General features: G+C 36.4%; 1 protein-coding gene across 3 annotated transcripts in view; it reads right to left on the reverse strand.

Moving 5' to 3' along the window:
* Window positions 1-24062, reverse strand: part of TENM1 (teneurin transmembrane protein 1) — a 777022-nt gene that overhangs the window by 325233 nt on the left and 427727 nt on the right. For all 3 annotated transcript variants that reach the window (XM_082376913.1, XM_082376912.1, XM_082376911.1), the window contains one exon: window positions 2562-2800. In XM_082376913.1, the coding sequence (XP_082233039.1) occupies window positions 2562-2800 (239 nt within the window). The remainder of the gene's footprint in view (window positions 1-2561; window positions 2801-24062) is intronic.

A 24062-nucleotide genomic window follows, 5' to 3' on the forward strand; every position in this document is an offset into this window, starting at 1 on the left:
AGAAGTAAATGAACTGCAAGGTCTACTGCAGTGCTAGAAGGGCAGCAAGGCCTGGCGCTCAACAGCATGTCCTCTGGGGTCAGTCTGCTGCTCTGGCTTAAAGCTCAAAGCTCAGGATCCCTACTTCTTAGTGCTATGACCTCTATGTGATCTCTTATCTTGGCTGTGCCTCAGTTTCCTCATTTATAAAATAGATTTAATACTGATAGCTACCCTTAAGGACTGTTCTGAGAATGCAATGAGCTAATACAAGTAGAGTGCTTAGCATAATTCGTTTTTTTCAATAAACTTTTACCGACAGGGTTGCTATGTGCCAGGCACTGTTCTTGGTGCTGGGGTACAGCCATGAATAAAATGGCTAACTCTGAGCACCAGTGAATTTTAATAGTGAATAATGATTATATAGGTAGTAATGATAACAACAACAATAATAATATTTAACATTTATAGTATACTTACTGTGTTTTAAGTCTTATTCCAAGTTCTTTAGTTATATTAACTCATTTAATTCTTATGACAACCCTATGTTACAGGTACTGTTTTAGGACAGTTTTACAGTTGAGGAAATGGAGGCCTTAAAAGGGTAAATAATTTGCCCAAGGTAACATGCCTAAGAAGTGGCAGAGGTCTGAAAAATCCATGCTCATAACCGTTGTACTATACGGCCTTACTGTCATATCAAATTTATATGCCATTGTTTACCCTATTAAAAAAGGCAGTCCTTGAAATAACTGAAACATTCTGCTTTTACTTTTTTTTTTTTCTTCTGGCTGCACCACATGGCATGTGGAACTTCCCCGACCAGGGATCAAACCCGTGCCCCCTGCAGTGGAAGCGCAGAGTCTTAACCACTGGACCACCAGGGAAACCCTCCACTTTTGCTTCTGAAATGAATAAACATAATCTAATTAAACAAGTCTCAGAGTATATAATACAATTTTTTATATGAGTGGCCATATAATAAATTTAAATAGAAACATAGGTTTGAATACAGTATTAACCTATTAATAAGAAGCTTGCTATTACCTGAATTTGTTTATTCCAGAGGTAAAGTCTTGAATCTAAAATATTATCTCTCTGTATAGTAAAAGTTAATAGAAGCTGACCTATAAGATAAGAGTTGGTCTCATAATTGAACAATAACATTTTAAAGGGCCTCTAATGTATTTAAACTTTTCAAATTACTCCTTGTTTTGAATGATACTATATTAAAACCCTGTTTATATTACAGTACTTTCTCATCTCCGACCTCCATTCCTTCAGCGCTATTCCTCATTAAACGTTATTACAAAACAAATAAACATACATGTTGGGTTATCCTGAAATGTCTGAGATAAAGGACACATTTTTGATATTATAGGTTAATATTATCCACATTTAATAGAAGCATTGTTCAAACATATTCAGATTGTATGATGAAAATAGAAAAGAGATAATCATGAACATCAATATAGGCTATGATCCTATACTGTTGACATTATCAGTGACTCCCCTACAAAATATATCTGTTTATTTAACTTACTACCCTTTGTTCTGTGACTCTTATAAAAACTGGTTATGGGAAATTTCTTGTTGTTCACATTTTTTAATAAATCAGACTCAACAAATCTTACTTTTTTATAATTATAAGAAACTCTAAATCCCTTTTTAATCTATCAGAATCATATTCAATGTATCTTTGTGGGTAGTTCCCCTTCAATTAAGAAATCAGGCTAAACCTGAAAAGAAGATACAAGTGACATACTTAGAATTTATTTTCTACCATGATATGCTATTCTTCTAGGAACAGTGCTTCCACAAAATACATGTTTCTTAAGTTAATTTACATCTTAGATTGTAAAACCACTCAGACAAGGAAATTAATGTTCAGCCAAAATAAAATGCCAGCCAGAAAAATCAATACGATTTGCTATCAAGTAAGGGTGACTTTAATCAAGATGCCTCAAGAACAACATTTTTCTTAAAAGTGGAAAGTGTGCCTCACTACTGTTTTCTCTTTTACCTTCACAAACACAGTAACCACACAATTTTGCAGCCATTTACCTAGTGAAAATAAGAAGACATTTTTTTAGTCCCAGTGTAAAACTCTGCATTCTTGGAAAGAGATTATGCCCTGGATTTTCCGATAGCTTCCAAGTAACTACTACTTTAACGAAATTGCTACCTGAAAATTCGGTAGCAGTATTATTGTTTAACTATAATTTAAGAAGCTATTGTAGATTGGTACTTATGACTTCTAATGAGAAAACCATAACAACCTTTTAACTGAAGGGGAAATGGTTAACTACAGTAATTGCAATCAATAAGACTGTGCTAGTAGTATAAATATTTCTTCCCAAAGAGCGATCCTTACGCTCCTCAGCAGTATTTAAGGTTAGGAAGTACCAAAAAATAAATAAATAACCTAATTAGAAATCTATTTGTTATTGATAATACTAAGCCTTAGTTCAAATTTGTAGGTCGCAGAGTAGAGAGAGAGAACCCCCCCTCCCCCAACTCCACCACAAGCAAAACAAGACTTTGATTAAGAAGAAAAGCGAAGCATGGAAAAAAGGGCTTACCAATCACATAGGCTAGTAACAAGGCCAACGTCACTGTGATTGCTGTGGCGCTCAAGGCCGTGCACTTCCAATTGCAGCACCTGTAGGGTTTGTTGAAGGTAAAGGCAGGTCTGGAAAAGGTGCTTCGAGGAAGTGGCCTGGGAGGAGGCGAGTACACAGTATTGGATGTCAGAGGGTAGTTCTGACTGGCTGCACTGAAGATGGCCGAGGAACCAGATCCGTGTTTGAACAGGAAATGCCTGCGGAAAGGAAACAAACAAAAGTTTGGGCTATCAAAACCAAAGCCACTTGCTACAGAAATACAAATTCTACTAATTTGAAACAATCATGCTATGACAAAGCACAGGGGAACTAGGAGAAACTCAACAAAATTTTCATATACCTAACACTTAATTCCAAAGCGCCATTGGTGGTCTCCTTTTTGTTTTCCTATTTTAGACTTTTAAGAGGAGGAAAGAGGTCTTCTTTTCCCTGACTTGTTGACTAATGAAATTCTCAAATTCTGAGCATTAACATTCTACATTTGATGGTATTCACTATACTGCTCCCTTTCATTAAATATAATACTCAAAAACAGAAAGAGAAGTATCATCAGGAATTTTGATAATATGAATGGCTTAGAGACCAGTATTTTATTTAGAGACTAGCTTTCACAGACATATTTTCACCCTATATTTTATTATAAAAATTGCCAAACATACAGCCAAAGGAAAGAATTTTATAATAAACACACATCTACTCAAGAGAATATCAAGTAAAGAGATTCAGTAAATCTGGAGTAGGTCCTAAGCATGTATATTTTAATAAAACGTCCTAGGTAAGTTTGATGTGTGCATCCAGTTGAGCAGCACTGGCCTTAAAAATGCTAGATTCAAATTTTAAAAGATGGTTATCAAATAAACAATTTTAAAAATAAAAAAAACCCCAAAGCCACAGATGTACTTGTCAACTAGATTCTATACTTAACATATGACTATATTCACTCTATCACATATTTATCCACCTCTCCATTCCTATCTTAGTCCATCTTTTTTTAAAACATTTCATTTCATTTTTTATCTCATTTTTCAAGCATTTCAAAGTAAGCTGCATACATCGGTACACTTCCCTTCACATATTTCAACTTTCATATTATTATCTAGAGTTCAATATTTTTTTTATAGATTTTTAATGTAAAATTTATACATGATGAGTTTGAGTTTTTTAGATTCCACATATGAGTGATATCATACAGTATTTGCCTTTCTCTGTCTGATTTATCTCACAGCATAATATCCTCGAGATCCATCCATGAACTTGTTAAAACGAAGAGCAGCGTGTTGGTTACCGGGAGCTGAGAGGTGGGGGATAGGGAGATGTTTAAGGTTACAAATTTGCAACTAGCAGATAAATAAGTCTTGGAGAGCTAATGCACAGTATTATTATAGACAATAATAATGTAAAATAAATATCAAACTTGCTGAGGCAGTAGATCTTAACTATTCCCACCACAAGAAAGAAATGATAATTATGTGATAGAGGTGTTAGCTAACACTACAAATGGCAATTGTATTGCAATATATAAATGTATCAAATCAACATGTTGGACACCTTAAACTTATAAACTGTTATATGTAAATATAACATAAAAAACTATACACAATGAAATGCACGAATTTTAAGTGTACATTTACTGAGACTTGACAAATGCAATCACCTGTGCAACCTAAACCCCTACCAAGATACAGAGCATTCCCATCACCCCAGGAAGTGCCCTCCTGCCTTTCGAAGTAAATCCCTATTCCCTAACCCCCAGAGGCAACCACTATTTTGCATTTTTTCTACCCTACATTAGTTTTGCCTGTCCTGGAACTTCATACTGCTGTCATGTTTGAATTACTAGAGGATGATTATTGACAGCTCATGACTATTGTAATATGGGTATTTCATAAACAGTAGTGATATATTCACATGTAAGGAGTTGGCATAAAAATATGTTTTTGTGCAATACTTTACCCTTATCGAGTACTAAGTGCCATGCATTGTGTTAAACACTCATTATCTCAGTTAATATTCATTCATATGAAATAGGCTACATTATTATCTGCATGGTGTATTTAAGGAAATGGAGGCCGAAAGAGGTTAAGTAACTTGCTTAAATCCACCTAGGAAGTGAATAACAAAGCCAGAACGGGATCTCAAGCCATTCCAGCTCCAAAGTCCTCAATCTACTCTACTGTGCTGCCTGGGGCAGTAAAATACACCGCTAAACAAAAAACATTTTGGTGCCACATTTTCATGTAATACATCACAAGACCCTTCCACTGAGCAAAGAGCCAACATCACCTTGTACATGTCACATACACCCAAATGCATAAATCATTAAGAATATTTTAAGACTGATTTTAGCTTCCATTTTTAAAGAACAAAAGCATATATGTTTAAAGGAAAAAACAACTGTCAACATGCCAGTTAATGAAAATATCCACATTAGAGAGTTTTGCTTTAGTATATGAGGATAAAAGTTATTTAAAGGGCAGAATTGCTGAGGGGAGTGGAGATTCACAAGCCTTTCTGGAAGATAATTTGGCATTACGTAACAAAAGACTTAAAATATGCATATTCCTTGTCCAAAAATTATGCCTATAGGAATTTATCCTTAGGAAATGATGTGTATGACAATGTATATAAAAAGTCATTCACTGAAGTGTTATTTATAACAGCAAAAGATAAACACCCAAATGCTCATTAATAGATAGTTGGGTAAGTATATTATTTTATAAACACGCAGTAGAATACTATACAACCATTACAAATTGCACTGTAAAAGAATATCTATTCATTAGGAAAAGTGTTTACAGATGCCACCAGGTAAAAGCAAGTAGATTTCAAAACAATATGGGCAATAGAATACAATTTTTAAAATAAAAAAATATATATGTTCATGGAAAGATAATAATTTGTGTTACCTTTGGATAGTAGGGGTATTTTTTGAAGTTTTCTGCCTTGAGCTTGTATTGTTCTTGTAACCAGTATCAAAAAGATTGGGAGTGGGATCAGTGGGAAAAATGCAGTGACTAATACCAACCACATGAATAGTGGGTTCTATTTATGTGAACATAATTTATTGAGCACCTAGAAAAGCCAGGCACCAAAGTAGGTACATTATATGCAATATTTTGATCCTAATACATCTGTGGGGTTGATATTATTATTATAATCTTACAGATGATGAAACAGAGATCAAAAGAGGTTTAGTAGGAGCAAAGTGGTAATGATAATAGTTATTATAATAATGATAATGAGGTAACATTCATTAAGTGCTTACTTGTGCCAGACATTATTCTAATTAATTCAGAAAGCATTATATAATTTAATCTTCACAACAATCCCATTACAGTAAGTATGTACATTTACAGATGAGAAAACCAGTGCACAGAGAGGTTAAGTAATTTGTCCATGGTCACACAGCTAGTAACTGGTAAAGCCGACTTTCAAGCCCAAGCAGTCTGGCTCCAGAGCCATTGATCTTAACCACGACATTACAGTACAGTATATCAGGGTTCTGCAGCTAGTGGACACATGAAGCTCTGAAAGGCCTTTGTGCCCAGGCCTTATAGGGCACAGAAGAAGCATGCTTTGTGTTGATTTTGGCATGTGGATGATATTGGATTGAGCCACAATTTTACCCGGTTGCCTTTGGGACCTGAGGGAAAAACGTGAGAATGATGGCTACAGAATCACAGAGTTAGAAGGGATCTCAGAAATCAGCTAGCAGCCCAATACCCTCATTTTGCAGTTAGGGAAATGGAGGCCCAGAGAATAAAAGTGGATTATTTAAAAGAAACATCAGTAGTTAATGATATCAATGTAGTTAGAATCGAGGACTTACAAAATAGTGTATTTCCACTACCCTGTGCTACCTGCCAACCAGTCTTCACCAGATTACCACCAGATTCTATCTAATCTTCTGGGTTAACTGACCAGGGCTAACCAAATACCATCTATTCAAACAGTATTTCATAATACATATCTGTTTTTCTGTATGTCACATGTTCTCATAGTAAGTTTTAAAGACCATCTTAACTATTTTGAATGAATGGGGAACCATTAAAAAGAAGCTAGTCTTCAGTCGTTAAGACTGTAAAGGAGTTATTGCTGCTTCTAAAGGCACTGAACGTATCCCCAGAATGGACAAAGAGTATGTAGTAGAAATAAGAATAAACATATTTTATTGAAAAAGTGACTCACAGCATTATGTTTCTTCCATTTGATTGTACTTCCTCTTTAGTCCCTGAAATAATCACCTCCATGTCATAAGGAGGTAGATTTCTTCTTTAATGTCTGGCTATCTCTCCCAGCCTATGTTTTCCCCTTTGGCCATCTAATTTACTAGTTGAGAAGAAGTATAGCACTTTACAAACAGCAGAGTGGAGAAGCCTCCCCATTTCCCCACCACAACTTTGTGGTTACACTGGAGGCGATAATATGTCACTTGCATATAACTGATCCTATACAGCAACACTCTGTGATATGTTCCTATGGGATAGAAGAGAAATCTAGCAGTATGGGGCTTTTTTATTCAATGTTTGGAGATAAAAATCTTCGATCCTTTGCATATTTATGAAGGAGAACAATTGGATTTTTGAGACAATGTAAGTGGCCCCATATGCTGGATATTGATTTGGTTTGGTATATCATTAAGAAGTAGAAGAAAGACAAAGAAAGACAGAGAATTGTTGGCTATTATGATGGCAATTACAAGCAATAATCAATATCCCTGAGCACTGTAATTTCATCTTGATATATACCAAAGGATTTCCAAATGCAGTTTCATAAGTAAAATATTACAACATAATGAATAAATTCAACAGTTGCAGCAGAGCAACATTTAAACTAATTCATATTTGAGTGGAATCCAAATCACAGTCCTCAGTGAGGGTAGATAATAAAATGAGTTCATATACTAAGGTTCCTGTTTTCTTATTAACAAGCTGAGATTAAGATTCTCTGCTGAAAGTGATCTGTACTTTGATGTGCATCATGAACAACAGCAATGCAAATGCTATGTATTGTCAAAGGCTTTGCAGTCCATTGTTGGAAAGCGAAACTACTGCCTAAATGTGTTTTCATAGTCCCTGAAAAAAGTAGGAGCATAAAGACAAATGCACACTGCTAGACTTCAGCTATGTGCTCATAAAATCAGATCATCTGTCTAAGCACATTGCTTTTCCCAGGGGACCTGAGGATATACTAAAATGTTGCTATCAATTTCATACAATTGGGGTTTTTTCCACAGAGGAAATGATAAAAATGCAGTTCAAGAGTTTATGTGTAAGTAGTACTCTCCTTTGCATCTGTTTTAATATTCAATTTCAAATTTAAAAAGGAAAAGCAAGATATTGCCAAAAGGAAATGGGCATATAAGGAAATTGAAAAAAAAAATATCTTTAAGACTGATGAGACCCAGTGCTGGTAAATGGGAATTTAATAAATGTTCCTGTAAGGATTTAAAAATCATCTATAAAAAAGGAGAAAATGTACTCTCTCTTTTTAAACCCTACATACAACATAATTCTGAGGGTATCTGTTAGCACTAAATGATGTGATTTAATGCGGCACTTGAAATTCTATAGGAAATAGACAGAAATCTACAGCTTTCTAACAACAGATGCATAAATAACCAATGAATTTTTTCTTTTACATCTTGTAAACATACTTATGAGTGTCTAAACCTGCATTCCCTTAGCTACAAACATTAGACTAATTTTTATACCCAGAGGAAGGAATTCAACTTACTTCCAGTTAGAAGCTGAGGTTGATTTAAAACAAATAATAAAGAAGAAGACTGCGATAAAAAGGCCTTGCGTCAAGGTGTTAGGGCCAAATCACATTCAGATAGGATAGCGGAATTCAGGCATTTATTCTTTTTAAAAAATTATTAAATGTATTTTTATTGTGATAAAAAACACAGAACACAAAATTTACCATCCTATACCGTTTTTAAGTGTATAGTTCAGTAGTATTAAGTATATTCACGTTATTGAGAAAGAGATCTCCAGAACTTCTTCATCTTGCAAATGTGAAACTCTACACTCATTAAACAACTCCTCTTTCCCCCTCTCCCCAGCCTCTGGTAACCACCATTCTCATTTCTGTTTCTACGAATTTGACTATTTTAGATATGTCATATAAGTAGAATCACACAGTATCTGTCTTTTTGTGACTTGTTTACTTCACTTAATTTAACGTCCTCAAGTTTTATCCGTGTGACTGGATTTCTTTCCTTTCCAAGGCTGATTAATTGTACATATATACCATATTTTGTTTAGCCATTCATCTGTTGATGAACATTTGGGTTGCTTCCGTCTCTTGGCTACTGTGAATAATGTTGCTATGAACATGGGTATGCAAATATCTCTTTGAGATCCTGCTTTCAATTCTTTTAAGTATATACCCAGAAGTGGGATTGCTGGATCATATGTCAGCTCTATTTTTATTTTTTTGAGGAACCTCCATACTGTTTTCCATAGTAGTTGTATCATTTTACATTCCCACCAACAGTGCAAAGAGTTCCATTTCTCCACATCCTTGCTAACACTTGTTATTTCTTGTCTTTTTGATGATAGCCATCCCAATGGGTATGAGGTGATACCTCATTGTGGTTTTGATTTGCATTTCTCTGATGATTAGTGATGCTGAGCATCTTTTCGTATGCTTTTTGGCTGTTTTTCATATCCTCTTTGAAGAAATGTCTATTCATAGGTATTCATTCTTATGCCTCCAAAAACATGAGAAAATAAAGGAAAATGTCATGCTGAGTCAGCCCCATTTTCTTCTCTGACAAGAATATCTAGTGAATATCTAGTGTTCTTTTGTGGCAAAGCTGGTAACAGGCAAGATATCAACCTCAACATCTCTAGTTTTTGCATAATAGCCTATTCTTGATATTCCTTTTTAGGATAAATGCTCCTAAAAAGAGTATTTATCCAAACTCTGTCTGAGCCTAAATGGTATTGTCAGCTTGGACAACCTCTTGGGGGTAACAATTTTTTTTTTTTTTTATTAACAGCTATATAAAGGTGGATTTCATTTTATTTGCCCTAGGTTTCTTTCTTCCAAATTTTAAGTCACCCTGTCCATATGTCCCATTCAAACCTTATATGCCAAGTGTTCATAAAAATGTTTATAGTCTCTCCATGTTGTTCATAATTTTTAAGAGATTTTTTTTAAAATATACTTTCAGGATATATATCTAAACTTTAATTTTTCTAGGCTTAAGCCTTAGTTCTATAATCTATTCTTAAATGGTAATACTCTATGGTCTAGATTGGTATTCTTGTGATTTTCCAAGTGAGGTAGTTAGCAGCTAATGGGAGAGCTCTTTTAAATATCTTTTTTGTGGCTATTATTCCCTCTTGTCTTTTAATCAGAAGTAATATCTACCCTACCTCCTCAACTGCCTCTGCATTGTATATTCTGTTAGGGCAGGGACCAAGTCAACTTCTAGGTTCCTTGTCTCATACTTCAAAGGTACTCAATGAATATATATTGATTTGCATGATGTTTTTGCTTTTTCTAAAAGGCTCTTGATTCTCTGTACAGAATGAATGAGGCTTGGGACTCTAAAATAACTGTTTTACTCGTGAGCAAATATCTCCTGGTTTACTGAATATAAAAGGACAATTACAAGCTTTCATTTTATTTTCACATAATCTAAAAGAAACAAATAAGTCAAAAAAACAGTTGAGTCACATTTCATCTCTATTTGAGACATCTGAGTAAGGAAAGAATTATTGTTAATAAAAATACTAATAATTAGAAATAATCGCTGTGAATGATAATGGCAATAGCAATGACTACTTACTGAACATCTATGTGCCAGGCACTCTGCTAAAATAATTTGTGGGGTTTTTTTTCTCACTGAATCCTCAAAGTAACCCTATAAGGTAGATGATATTATCCACATGTCACAGTTTAGGAGGCTGAGGTTGAGCTACTAAGTTTAAGTAAATTTCCCAAGGTCACGCAACCAGTAAATGATAGAATCTACTTTAGTTTTTTTGATTACTAGGATGCAATCTACATGAGAGTAGAAATTTCTGTTTGTCTTATTTATTGCTGTATCCCCAGCATCTAGAATTGTGCCTCACAAAGAGTAGGTGCTCAATAAATATTTTTACTTCTATGCACGAACAATGAAACCCATTTACTTAACCACTGTACACATACTAACTCATGACATCCCTGATGTCACTCTTAATGCTAATCATTAAGGTAATAAAATCTTCTTAAATCACATGATCATCTGGCATTTCTCTGTTCAGAATTAACATATATGAGCGTATTATTCCACTGAATATGTTTTTATGGAAATATTTATTTCAACTCTTTTAATTACAGAATTGACAAATGATATTAGGAGGATACATACTTATGAAAGTGAACTAATTGTCATGTCTCCTTGTTTAGAATACATCAGAACATTTTTCATTCAACAGTGTATCAGACTTTCCTATATAAATTAAACATTTCTGTAACAGGACATTTAGAGATACGTTGGAGCTAGTAGGGTTGGAATATATATATATATATATGGCATATATATAAATGCTAGAGAAAGAAAATACTACGTATTCCATAATGTTTGCTTTATGTTTACCAAGATGCTTTCGTAGACTCCAAAATAAATGAAAATAAACAATTATCCTCCACTTCATAATAATGCCCTTTCAAGTCGTCCTCTCATTCTCTTTCTCTAAGTTAAATCCATGCTCTGTAGATGTAATTTTTAATTTAAAAATTGATATTAAAAAACCCTACACCACTTGAAGGGTAAATATCAAATTAGTATTTTCTATTAATGTAAACGTTCCTGTATTAAAAGGATAAGGCCAACATATAAAAATTATTTACTTAGATTAGTAATCTTACCATTTTTTCATTCTCTTTGTATTTAAAGGTAATTTAGGTTCCGAGATATGGTGTGGAAGCTGTAATCCTTTCAAACTAGAAACAATTTGGAAAGCTACTGAGGGGTGAGACTTTCAATCCTCTTATGATTTTATACATCTTCCCCATGAAGGCATAACAAAATGCCACCCCACAGTTTTCAAGAGTTCATTTCCCACCAGGGAACCATTTTAAATGGGAACAAACATGGAACCTAGGCAAAATTTATTAGCACACGTTTAAAATTAAACCAGACCCCAAATTTTCTAAGATTTAAGAGAATTTCATTCATTTTGTAAAGAAATTCAATTATGTTTCCCTTTGCAAAAGCTGAAAGTCCATTCCCAATTTTACTCACCAGAGCAACCTGCTGATTTTGTAGAATTGGTCTTCACTGGTTACTTGGCTTATTTATTTATTTCTCTTTTTAGAGGAGTGGATAGCGGGCAGAGTATTATATACCTTAATTACCTTTTTATTCACCCTCATTTTCCTCAGATATGTATTATCCTCGTTTATTTTATGAGCCAGTTTACATGGTATACTTTTCTGTATCATTTCTTTTTATTGAATTGTAATCTATATTAGCAAAGACATTTTATTTTAAAGACAGAGTGTATCAAACTAAATACAAAGGAGTATAATAAGGACAGAACCCGAGAGTTTACCACTAAGCTCTTCAGGTTAAAAATCTAGATTATCATTCTAATGCAACTTTTAAAGGATGTTGATCAACACTTGCTTTCATTAGCTTTCATTTCTCTGAAAGTCTTACTCATACATGTATAATAAAGGCAAGAATGTTTTTTATAATGCTATAAAATAACATAAGAAATGCCACTCAAATCAGTCCTCTAACCTATTCAGCATAACGTTTCTCTAAGGGACAAACTGGCAAAGGGCACGGCTGTCCTCTGAAATATCAGCCTCAAAAATCAAAGATGTGGCCTGAGGCAGAAACTGTCCACTCCTGACCAACGTCCATATTCTCCTTTTCTCTTGGGCACACAGCTAGACTACATTTCCCAGTCACCATTTCCATTAGGTATGGTCATGTGACTAAGTTCTGGGTAGTGAAATGTGAAGGGTGAGAAAAAGTGGTGTTTGACACTTCCAGTCTTCAGCCCTAAAAAATTCCAACCCATGATTCTCAATCTCCTTCTGCATAAGAGAGCAGATTCAAATATGGAAGGAGTCTAGTCCATTCATTCCATGGAATGTTATGAAGTCATAAAAAATATTAAGAATTTTTAACCACAAAAGTATATTAGGGGGCTTCCCTGGTGGTGCAGTGGTTGAGAATCCGCCTGCCAATGCAGGGGACACGGGTTCAAGCCCTGGTCCGGGAAGATCCCACATGCCGCGGAGCAACTAAGCCCGTGCGCCACAACTACTGAGCCTGTGCTCTAGAGCCCGTGAGCCACAACTACTGAGCCCGTATGCCTAGAGCCTGTGCTCCGCAACAAGAGAAGCCACCGTGGTGAGAAGCCCGCGCACCGCAACAAAGAGTAGCCCCCGCTCTCCACAACTAGAGAAAGCCCGCGCACATCAATGAAGACCCAACGCAGCCAAAAATAAATAAATTAATTAATTTAAAAAAAAAAAAAGTATATTAGATATGCTGACCTTTGTCTCTCTGCAAAGAGCCCTGGACAGAGCATCCCTATCCATGACCTTCCCAAACCCACTCCCCACTGCTCACAGTCATAGTTAATTGGACCAGAATTGGACATCCAACCTCAGAGACAATCATATTTTCTCTCCCTCCCTCTCTTCCCCTCTCTCTCTCTCTCTCTCTCTCTCTTTCTCTCTCTCTCTCTCCATCTTTCTCTCTCTCTCTCGACTTCTCTCTCAGAAATCTAGACACAGAAACCTGTCAGCTAGGAAAGCCAAAATGCAAGGTCATTTTGAGCCAGAGCTGAAGTTGCAGCAGAACAGGGGAACAGATAAAAAAATCCCATTTAGAATGAAGCCTGAGAAAAGAGCATGTGTGCAGAGAGAAGCACACATGTGGCCCCAGAAAGAAACAGAACAATGGGGAGAGCTCTATCTCTCATTAGGCCTTGTCGTACTCACTGTCCTTTCCCTGTGAGACTATCCTGTATCATTTTTTAAAACCTCCTTTTTACTAGATTTGGTTTTTTAAAGCATTTCTGTTCCGTTAACCAGATAATTTCTAAGGCAATAAGTGATTTTCCATGTTGGGAAACAAAACCCAGAATTCATATATACAGCACAACCACAACTATGTGCTGTCCCTTCCCACACAAAAACAACAACAATTCCAATTTCAAATCCTTATTCTGCAGAAATCTAACCCCAAAGAAAACGTATGGAAATCTTAATAGTAACTATCTTTGCGTAACAGAATTTGTAGATATATTTTTCTTTCTGATTTCCTGTGTTTTTCCTGTTTTTGAATGAAGGTCTATTACTTCTATAAGAGCCTTCATAATTTGGCCTCTGCAGGCCTCTCTGCCTCACCTCAGCTATTGTCTCCCGTGCTCTCTAAGCTCTGAACATCCTATGTCATATACGGTTTCCCAAATGTGCCATTTATTTTCAGGCTTCTGTGTTCTCATGTAAGTTTTTTAGAAATATCAGAAGAGCTAAGAAACGCCCAAGAGTGGTGTAGATATAAAGATAGGAAAGAGAGAATAAAGAGCGAATATAGGAAGAATGAAGAGTGTAGGGGAAGAGAAAGGAATAGAATAAGAAAGGAAATTTTATAGAGAAGTAGATGATGGATAGATAGATAGATAGGTAGATAGATATGGCTGTATATGCAAGGGTAGGAGATCGTTTGTTAGTTGCTTTGGGGGTCACTCTGGCCTCCCTTGTTATAGGCTGTCTAGCTATTAGTCAGCAATGATACACTGACTAAATGGATTTAGTTTAGTGGTTGTTTTAGTCCGTCTGGGCTGCTATAACAAAATACCATAGACTGGGTGGCTTATAACAAACAGAAATATGTTCTCACAGTTTTGGTGGCTGGACGTCCAAGATCAGGATGCCAGCATGGTAGGGTTCCAGTGAAGGCCCTCTTCTGGGTTGCAGACTGACAACTTATTGCTGTGTCCTCACGTGGCAGACGGGGGTAGGGAGCAATCTGAGCTCTCTTTTATAAGAGCACTAATCCCATTAACAAGGGCTCTGCCCTCATGACCTAATCACCTCGAAAAAATCTACCTAATACCATCACCTTGGGCGTTAAGTTTTCAACATGTGAATTTTGGGGCGATACAAACATTGAATCTATAGCGGTGGTTTCTGACCCCAATTATGTTATAGACTGGAGAATTATCTAAACCCTCCAACAAAGGCTTAAGAAGAAAGGAATAGGAAGGGGGAAGGTGGTAAGGGAGAAAAGAAATTGCAAGAGTCTGAAGAGGGGTGAGTAAAGTGAGCAGGTAAGGAAACAATAGATTTCGTCTAACCATTAATCTAAAAGGGTGTTTCTCAAATGGGGACAAATGGGCCCACATTTGGCAATGTCTGGGGACATTTTTAGTTGCCAAGACTGAGGAGAGGAGACTCCTGGCATCTAATGGGTAGAGGTCAGGGATGCTGCTATACAGCCTATAATGCACAGGACAGCCTCCCACAGCAATGAATTATCCAGGCTGAAATATCAACAGGGGCAAGGTTGAGAAACCTTGGTTGAAAACTATTCCTCCGATTGGAACATGCAGTTTTGAAGTATTCCATGTCCCTATGGGAAGGAATCTGTCATTCCTTAAAGACTCTCAGAGAAAGATTTTCTTGCCTTTCTCCCCAAGCTCACAGCCGTTCCTCCCTTGAGACTATGTGCACTTGGGATTGTTCTATTATCCAAACAAATATCCTGAACCCTAGGGTCAGAGAGCATATACAACTCACCATAATTACCTCCAACATTTACGCTGCTGACCAAATAAGAAATCTTTAAGAAATATGGAGAATAGAAAACATTTTCTACTTTCAATTTTTTAAAATTGCTTTTCAAACTGTACCCCTCATGAACCTGTCATGAGACATAAATCCAAAACCTGAACTACTGATTAAAACTTATACAGTTGGGACTTCCCTGGTGGCGCAGTGGTTAAGAATCTGTCTGCCAATGCAGGGGAAATGGGTTCGAGCCCTGGTCCGGGAAGATCCCACATGCCGTGGTGCAACTAAGCCCGTGTGCCACAACTACTGAGCCTGTGCTCTACAGCCCGCGTGCCACAACTACTGAGCCTGCATGCCACAACTACTGAAGCCCGCAAGCCTAGAGCCCGTGCTCCGCAACAAGAGAGGCAACCACAATGAGCAGCCCGCGCACCGCAATGAAGAGTAGCCCCCGCTCACCGCAACTAGAGAAAGCTCGCGTGCAGCAACGAAGACCCAATGCAGCCAAAAAAAAAATAAAATAAATAAATTAAAAAAAAAAAAGCACAATATATAATAATCACAACAATTGAAATAACATTAACTCCCCTCAGGTTAGGTCACCTAAGAAACAGTCAAATTCAGCTTTGTGCCATGCTCCAAACTCAGTGATTATATTCCCACTTGAGCATAGAAGAATTTGTGGAAACCACGTCTTCCTTCCACAGAAATATTCTCTCCCTGGTTCCCTGCTGAGCGGATTGAAGAACACAAAGGAGAAAGATTGGTTCACTTTAATTATTCAGGGACAAAACAGAAAGATCAACAAGGTAAGACCAACTTCAAGAGTATAGTGATCTCAGGTACTTCTTTGACCTCTAAACATACATCTCCATTTGGCAAATATATTATTAAACCTGAGCCTATTTTCTCTCTGCATTGTTGTCACTACACAGAAAAAAATTATCATGAATTTACACAATGCGATACAGAAGTGGCTGATTGGAACTTAAACCCAAAACAGATTGTATTTTTACCTTTGAATAAGAAACACAAAAATGAAGTTATATTTATTTCACAATTAGAGAATGACAATATGAAAGAAAATATTGAAACTACTTCTGCTTCACAATATGACCCAAGGCAAGATAAATTTCTGCATAAGGTGTTGCATGTTGAATCCTTTCTCTATGAAGGGTTTTGTTCTTAAATTCATTTATTCAGCAAACTCTTACTGAATACCGATTATGTATCAGGCAAAACGGAATCATAGACTAGTCTTGCACTGGCCTAAGACTGCCTTCTTAACTATACTTGCCTGTCATTATCGCTACCCTCTGACACACAGGGATATATAGTGTTTTCCTCATTTCCTCTTGGCTACTGGAAATTCTGAAAGGAATCATGATTTCTCAACTTAAATTTATCTGACTTGTTTGGGGACCTCACCTAGAATTAGTAATCTTGCGATTAATTAGAATCCAACTAACTGGAAAGCTCAATAGAGTTGAGGAGCAAATGACAAGAAGGCAAAAGCCATAGAATAACTGAGTTAGTAAAGCCAGAAACGACTTCAAATATCATTTAGCTTTATTCTCTCATTGGACTGTTGAGTAAAATGAAGTTGGGAGAAAGAAAGACACATTATCAGGGCTTCCCTTGTGGCGCAGTGGTTAAGAATCCGCCTGCCAATGCAGGGGACACGGGTTCATGCCCTGGTCCGGGAAGGTCCCACATGCAGTGGAGCAACTAAGCCTGTGCGCCACAACTACTGCGCCTGCGCTCTAGAGCCTGCGAGCCACAACTACTGAGCCCGCGAGCCACAACTACGGAGCCCGCATGCTGCAACTACTGAGCCCATGCCCTAGAGTCCGTGCTCCGCAACAAGAGAAGCTACCGCAATGAGAAGCCCACACACCACAATGAAGAGTAGCCTCCGCTCGCCACAGCTAGAGAAAGCCCGCGCAGCAATGAAGACCCAACGCAGCCAAAAATAAATAAATAAATAAAAAAGAAAGAGACATTATCAAGGTCACACAACTATTTAGTGGCAGAATTGGACTTGGACTCATGATTTCTAACTCTAAATTCAGTGCTTTTTCAACTACTCACAAGAGGCCATCCAAAATTTACAAAGGATATCCCGGGACTGCTAGACATTTTGTTCTATCTACAATATCTTTTACATCTAGAGTGCTGTACAATAAAAAATCATGTTCAAAATGACAACCCTCACTTACTGTAAGATTTTCAATTATAAAAGTTTAAATTATGGTCATTTGGATTAAAATGGAAAGTAGATTCACATTTAAGAATGATTTTCAACAAGAATGGTAATTTTTCAAAAGTTCTATTTAACCTTAAGCTAACCACCAAATCCAATTAACCAGACCCCCAGTTTTCTGGGCGTTTAGGCTCATCAAGATTTTAATATAAATAGAATAAAACCTAGATTATGTCTCCAGGCAGGGAAATTTAACTGAACTATAAATATTCACCAAAAGACAAAAAGGGATGACTTGGGGTTCTTTATATTCCAGAGGCAAATTGTTATAGTACAAAGAATATTGGATTGGTTGCATGGAGACTTGCACTCTAGCTCCAAATCTTGTAATAAACTGCCACGGGGAGAAATGAGTAAAATTTCCCAAGACCCAGTTTCTTTATCTTTAAACTGGGCATGATTTCTATTATGTCTACCTCTCAGGGTTGTTAAGAGTTTAAAATGAGATAACGAGTGAAAGGACTTTGGACAGTAGATAATTATACATACATATTTATATATACACATATGCCTACATGTGTGTGCACACACACATGCACATATATACAATATATTACCTAAAATCTGAGTCTTTTGAGTATTACAAATAAGGAAAAGTATTTAGCTACAAGCGTATCTACTAAAAAGCAACCAGCCATGGTGTTATAAAACTAAGTTAATGATACTATTCAGTATGGTAAGTGACAAATTTGAAAGATCTGACTGTCATAGACCAAAAACAACCAATTATTTTAGTTGAAAGGTTGAACGGTGGGGGAAATAGCAGATTGCAAATATTTTATTTGAAAAGAAAATCAATTTACTTAGGAGGCTAATATAATGCCACAAAAGGAAAGAATCAATGATATCTTGATATTATTTTTATATTGTACTTGATATTTTGATAGTTCAATCGGAAATAGTCATAAGTTAGCATTTATGTTATCAATGAGGCCCTGTGCATACGTCACTATTGAGTATCTTCATCAACAACAGGGGACTGCCTAGAGTTTTGTATGTGCCAGGTGGAGACCAGAAGTCTGAATTATAATCTTGGGTTGGCCAGTAATAGCTGCTTGCCCTTGGAAATGTGACTTATATTTGAAAGTCAACTTTAAATAAGCATGGTATAATACCTCCCTCTAGTAAGAGATTAGCAAAGACAAACTTTTTGCACCTAAGGGATGCATTATTCCCCAAAGGCAGTGTCATTATCAGTTGTATGCCCTTGTTGAGACTTGGCAACCCAGGATGCCTGTACCACTGTGGGATCATGCAGTTTTCCTCAGCATTATGCGATCATCTCTGCAAGTTTCCATATTCTTTACCATTAAGGAAACTTGATCTCTAACTTGGTCTGTAGCTTTCCTTCTGTCAATCACATCACCATCCTGCTGACTACTGGGTACCTCCTTATTAAATGTAGTTCTCCCCTTTTCTTTTTCCTCCTTCCAATTTATAAGGACGTTTTACCTAGATTCAGCTTCTTCTCAATCTACTGTTCCATTTCAAAACAGTACTCTACCTTCTATTTCCATTTTCTTCCCTCTTATCAATTCTTCAAACCCATTGCAGTCTTGCTTCAATTTTACCACTGTACTGAAATTAGCTGCTTAAAAATCAAGAAGCCTGTAATGGACAGAATCCATGATGTTTTCTCATCCACATCCTATTTAATTCCTCTGAGACATTTGGAAATCATGATCACTATCTCCTTGAAATTTTCTTCTCCCTGGTTTTGTTCTATTCTATGATTACTCCTCAAGCACCTGTACTGGCTTTCTCTCCTTCATGGACTCCCAAAAAGTGTTTCCACGGTTTGGTTTATTGTCCTCTTCTTACACTAAACTCTCCTATAGGTTTTTCAGTATTTCCTCCATCATTCATGGAAATTCAGTTATTATGTCTACCTATGAAATTCTTAATTATCCACGTCTATCATGAGCTGGCTTCATTACATACTAACTGGTGACCTTGTAGTACATTTTTCAACTTCTATAAACCTCAGTTTAAAAAACCATAAGTTGGAATAAATGTGATAATGGCTTGGCACAATATCTGGCACACAGAAAGCATTCGGTAAGTGGTAGTAGAAAAACGTTTTCCATTTTCCTTCCTTTCCTGGGACACAGATCCATATTTGCAACTATTTATTAGATATTGGACATTTCAAACTGGATGTCCCACATACATGTTTACAAAATAAAACTCACTGCTTCTACAAACTACTGTTTCTGATTTCAGAAATCTACTCCATCAGTAGTTCCTTGCTCAGTTACTCTATCGGTCTATCCATATACCCTATAAAAATTTTGTTGAACTATATAAGCCAAGAACTAAGGAGTCCAAGTAAAAAACAGCATAGTCCTTCACTCACGTTGCAACGGGGAATAAAGACAAGTAAATGAAATATTTCGAGTGCAAATATACAATGGAATAAGGTCTTCACAGACACATGAACAGGGTGCTATGAGACCATAGATAAGGGGCAATTCTATGAAAGTTGCTGTGGGGAAGTGAAGGCAGGTAAAAGAAGACTTCTAAGAGGTATCTTCGTCCCCTCTCCCCTGTCTCCCATATTACATCTAGCCAGGCCACAATTCCTACAGTATTATTAGTCTCAATATAATTAACGTTTTAGGGTAAAAGCTGTCTCCCCCACTAGAATGTAAACTCCATAAAGACAGAGATTTTGTCTATTTTGTTCTCTGATGTAGCCCCAGCAACTAGAACAGTGGATGGTACATGGTGGGTACTCAATAAGTATTGGTCAAAATTTGTTAAAACTTACCTATGCTAGAATTAATTCCTCATAGTGTTTATAATGAACTGTTTTTCATTAAAAATATTCACATTGTACACATTCTTATACCTTCAGATATCACACCAAAAAAATTAACAGAATGGTGAAGCAGATGTTACTGTTTATTTGCTTATTTGTTTGCCAAAGGGGGCAATTCTTTTTGAGCTTTCCTGTTCTTTAAATGGAATACTCAGTACCACACTTTCACAATTCCTGCAGAGACATTTCAAAGACCTCAAGACTTAACCTGATCTTGTCTTTTGCTTTTAAAGCTACAAACATTTTTGTGTTGTGGAATTAATAAAAAAACAGCTGGATTTTCCCAAAGGGAGATGTTTAGTAGAATGTCTTTGACACACACACACACAGACACACACAAACACACGCACCTCTCTGTAGAAAATAAGGAGAATAATTGACAGGAAAATCATTTTTTGCTACTTCAAATATATTTTATACTTTTAGTAAAATATAACAGACAAGAATCTATTAACTCGACATGGCAATGAAAATATTTATTATGATTAACTGGATAAATAACTTTGTAGTCAATGAAGAACTAGTTTCTCTCTGGATCAAAGCTGGATATTCTTGTTTAAACATACAACCCAGGATAGGGAAGTATATATGATGAGGGAGGGCAAAAAGGTTAGTACAGAGATTCCTCTAAAATGTATTTTTTGTTTGCTATACTTATATATTTCACCGATCAACTCATTTTTTAAAATTCCTTAAAAACATCTGTTTAGATTCACATTTAGATTGCTAAATAAATATTCTCCATATTAAAACCAGATTTCATCTCACCTATAGTGAAATTCCTTTTCTTTATAAAATGAAACACATTATGTTTGCCTATGGTTTTAATTTTCAATTGAAACTATAAATAGTCAATTCAAAAGCATTTAAAAAAATAATACCACCACCAAAGTGACTAGAGACTGTATCATGATAATCTCTAAAATATTGCTCTTCACTGCCCAAGCGCAATAGACTACTATAGATATATTTTTATTCTCAATATGTAAAATATATTTTAAAGGCTACAGAGTTCTCCTTCATGTAAATTTAACATATTCCACATCCATCATTTGGTGTAGGCTGAAAAGCTTGGTTGATTCCTGTTCATCTGTAGTAAACAGGATTTATAGGTCATAGATTAGTCCTACGAAGTCTTTACTGGTCTTAAAGAGAATCTTTAAATCTGTGGCTGAAGATAGATTTTGCTAACCCCAGTGCTGTTAAAGGATTCAAGCATGCGATATTGTTGGATCTAAGCACTGAATATGTATATTCTGAGCTTGGAAAAAATGATCACTGAATCTATTTTTCCACAGCAAACACCCTAAGGGAAAAAAGAAAACCTACTTATAAATGTTAGGTAGATTTTAGTAGTACTATAAAGTAAAGATAACTACCCCTAGAGACCTTACATCTATGGGTTAATATTTAAAGAGTATTAACCCATAGATATTTAAATCACTGCCATCACCACTAATGAATATTTCTTCCAAATGATTCTTATTTCCCCAAGATAGACACTAGCTCTATAAGTCTGGTAACAAGCACTGGTCATGTAGATTTCATTTCTCTTTCCATTCCTTGTCAACATCTCCTCCGCCAATGGCCCTGGCTCTTCTTTTGTAAAAATAACCTGTTGGCTCCTGTTAACTGTCACATTGGCCTAAAGCCACCAAGGGCAGTTAGCCTCATAACAAGCTACAGCCATCTGTCAGAATATGCTAAAAATCAATGAAGATAGTTGCTACCCATTCTTCTGGCCTGACTCCTCCACACAATTCTGATTTGTCGTTGTGAGTTGAAGTGGTGATGTTAATATCAGATCCAAGTTCTCCCTAGTATTGAATATCACAGCAAAATCTTTAAGCAGGATTCATTTTGGTGAAGAGATCAGGGAGTCTACAATAAGCCACTTGGCCAGATGGAGGAAATAGATGCTCCAACACAGATGCTCCAAAAGTGTTCTAAGAGTAAGTGTAGTAAACATGAGTGGTTTCAGCTCCATAGACATCCGCTAGACGTATCCTTTAACTAAAGGCCAACATCTGACAAGTTTTCAACCTCCACTGTTGACAACTCCACCTCCCAGAAGGTAGAGAAAATGATAAGGATATTTGTTTCTCTCACTGACTAAAAAAGAGAAACTGGTGAGTCGAAGGCAATAGAAACCTTTAGAGAAAGCAACCATTTTAGCTGAGAGTTCATAAGTACTTTGTGAAGCAAAATCCTAGACTTTAGGAAAGCAGTTCTCTAAAGTGAAGTAGGTATGATTCCATGCCCAGAGACACTCTAAAAAAGGGAGATGAATTAAGAGTCAGCTGGGGAGCTTTGCTGACTATTGAAACCAGTGTGCCTGTACTGGGTGCTCTCCATCCAGTTTTGATTTCTAAAGAACATGTACTGGAATAAAGGGATGAAAATCAAGGATAAATAAATATAAGAGGGCGTGGTGAAAAAAAATGCCAAGAAGATTCATACCCGAAATGACCCTAAAGGTTGAAAACTACCTGCTAAAGATGACAGAACAGTTTTTAAAAAATACGTTTAGAGCAAGAAGAGCAAGGATAGGATAGACATGCAACTCATGGAATAATATCGAATGACTGTATCTTTTTTGTGAAAAAGAATGATTCTAGACTTAAAAGGGTAGTCAATATCATAACCATAAATTGAAGCCTAAGATAGGCAAGGTGTCCCTAAGAAGGCACTCAACTGTTCTAAATGAATTAAAATTACATTGCAGAGTGGTGAGAGGGCTTGCGGATTGGATGGCCCAGTCACAGCTGCTGAAGTTTTGGGACTGCGGTATGGGTGACGTATGTCATTAGACTGGAGACCTTAGTATTGGCTTTGGTTTTGAAAAGGGACAGAAAGCACATGGGGTCCTTAGATTAGGCACGGGACATCATGTTGATTGAGTGCAAAATCCTAAAACAGGTTATTAAAAGGATGATTTGGTAACGCTTAAGAAAAAAGTAGTAACCGTCAGAAGGCAGCATAAATTCTCTAAGAACAAGTCATGTTAGACAAATCTCATTTCATTTCTATTTTTGATATCATTATTGGATTGGCAGATCAGTGAAAATGTAGGCACTCTCTATCTGGATATCAGCAAGGCATTTGACAAGGTCTCTCATGATATGCCTGTGAACAAGATGGAGAAATGTGGGTTGTATGCTAGTAAAAGAATGCTGCCAGATGGATAAATGTCAACCTGCTGGGAGGTTTCCAGTGGCATGCCACCGAGCTCTGACCTTAATATTATCCTATATAACATTTTTATTAATGACTTACATAAAAATGAGGAAAACATACCTAACAAACTTACAGATGATACAGTTATGAGAGCAATAGAGTGCAAATATTGGCTTGGCCAAAAAGTTCGTTCGGGTTTGCAACCGTATGGAAAAACCCGAACGAACTTTCTGGCCAACCCAATACTTTGTATGGCAGAATTAGAATTCAGCTACATATCCACAGGTTAACAAGATGAAATCAAATTAGGCCAAATCAAAGCTCTAAACCTATTTACACCTACATCTTCCCAATCCCAAACACACAATTAAAATACCCACCAACTCTATAGAATAACTAAAATGTGGCTTAGCCTCAGAACTCGTTTAAAAGTTTT

The sequence above is a fragment of the Balaenoptera borealis genome (genome assembly GCF_965194805.1).
Source record: "Balaenoptera borealis genome assembly, chromosome: X".
NCBI classification, from domain to species: Eukaryota; Metazoa; Chordata; class Mammalia; order Artiodactyla; family Balaenopteridae; genus Balaenoptera; species Balaenoptera borealis.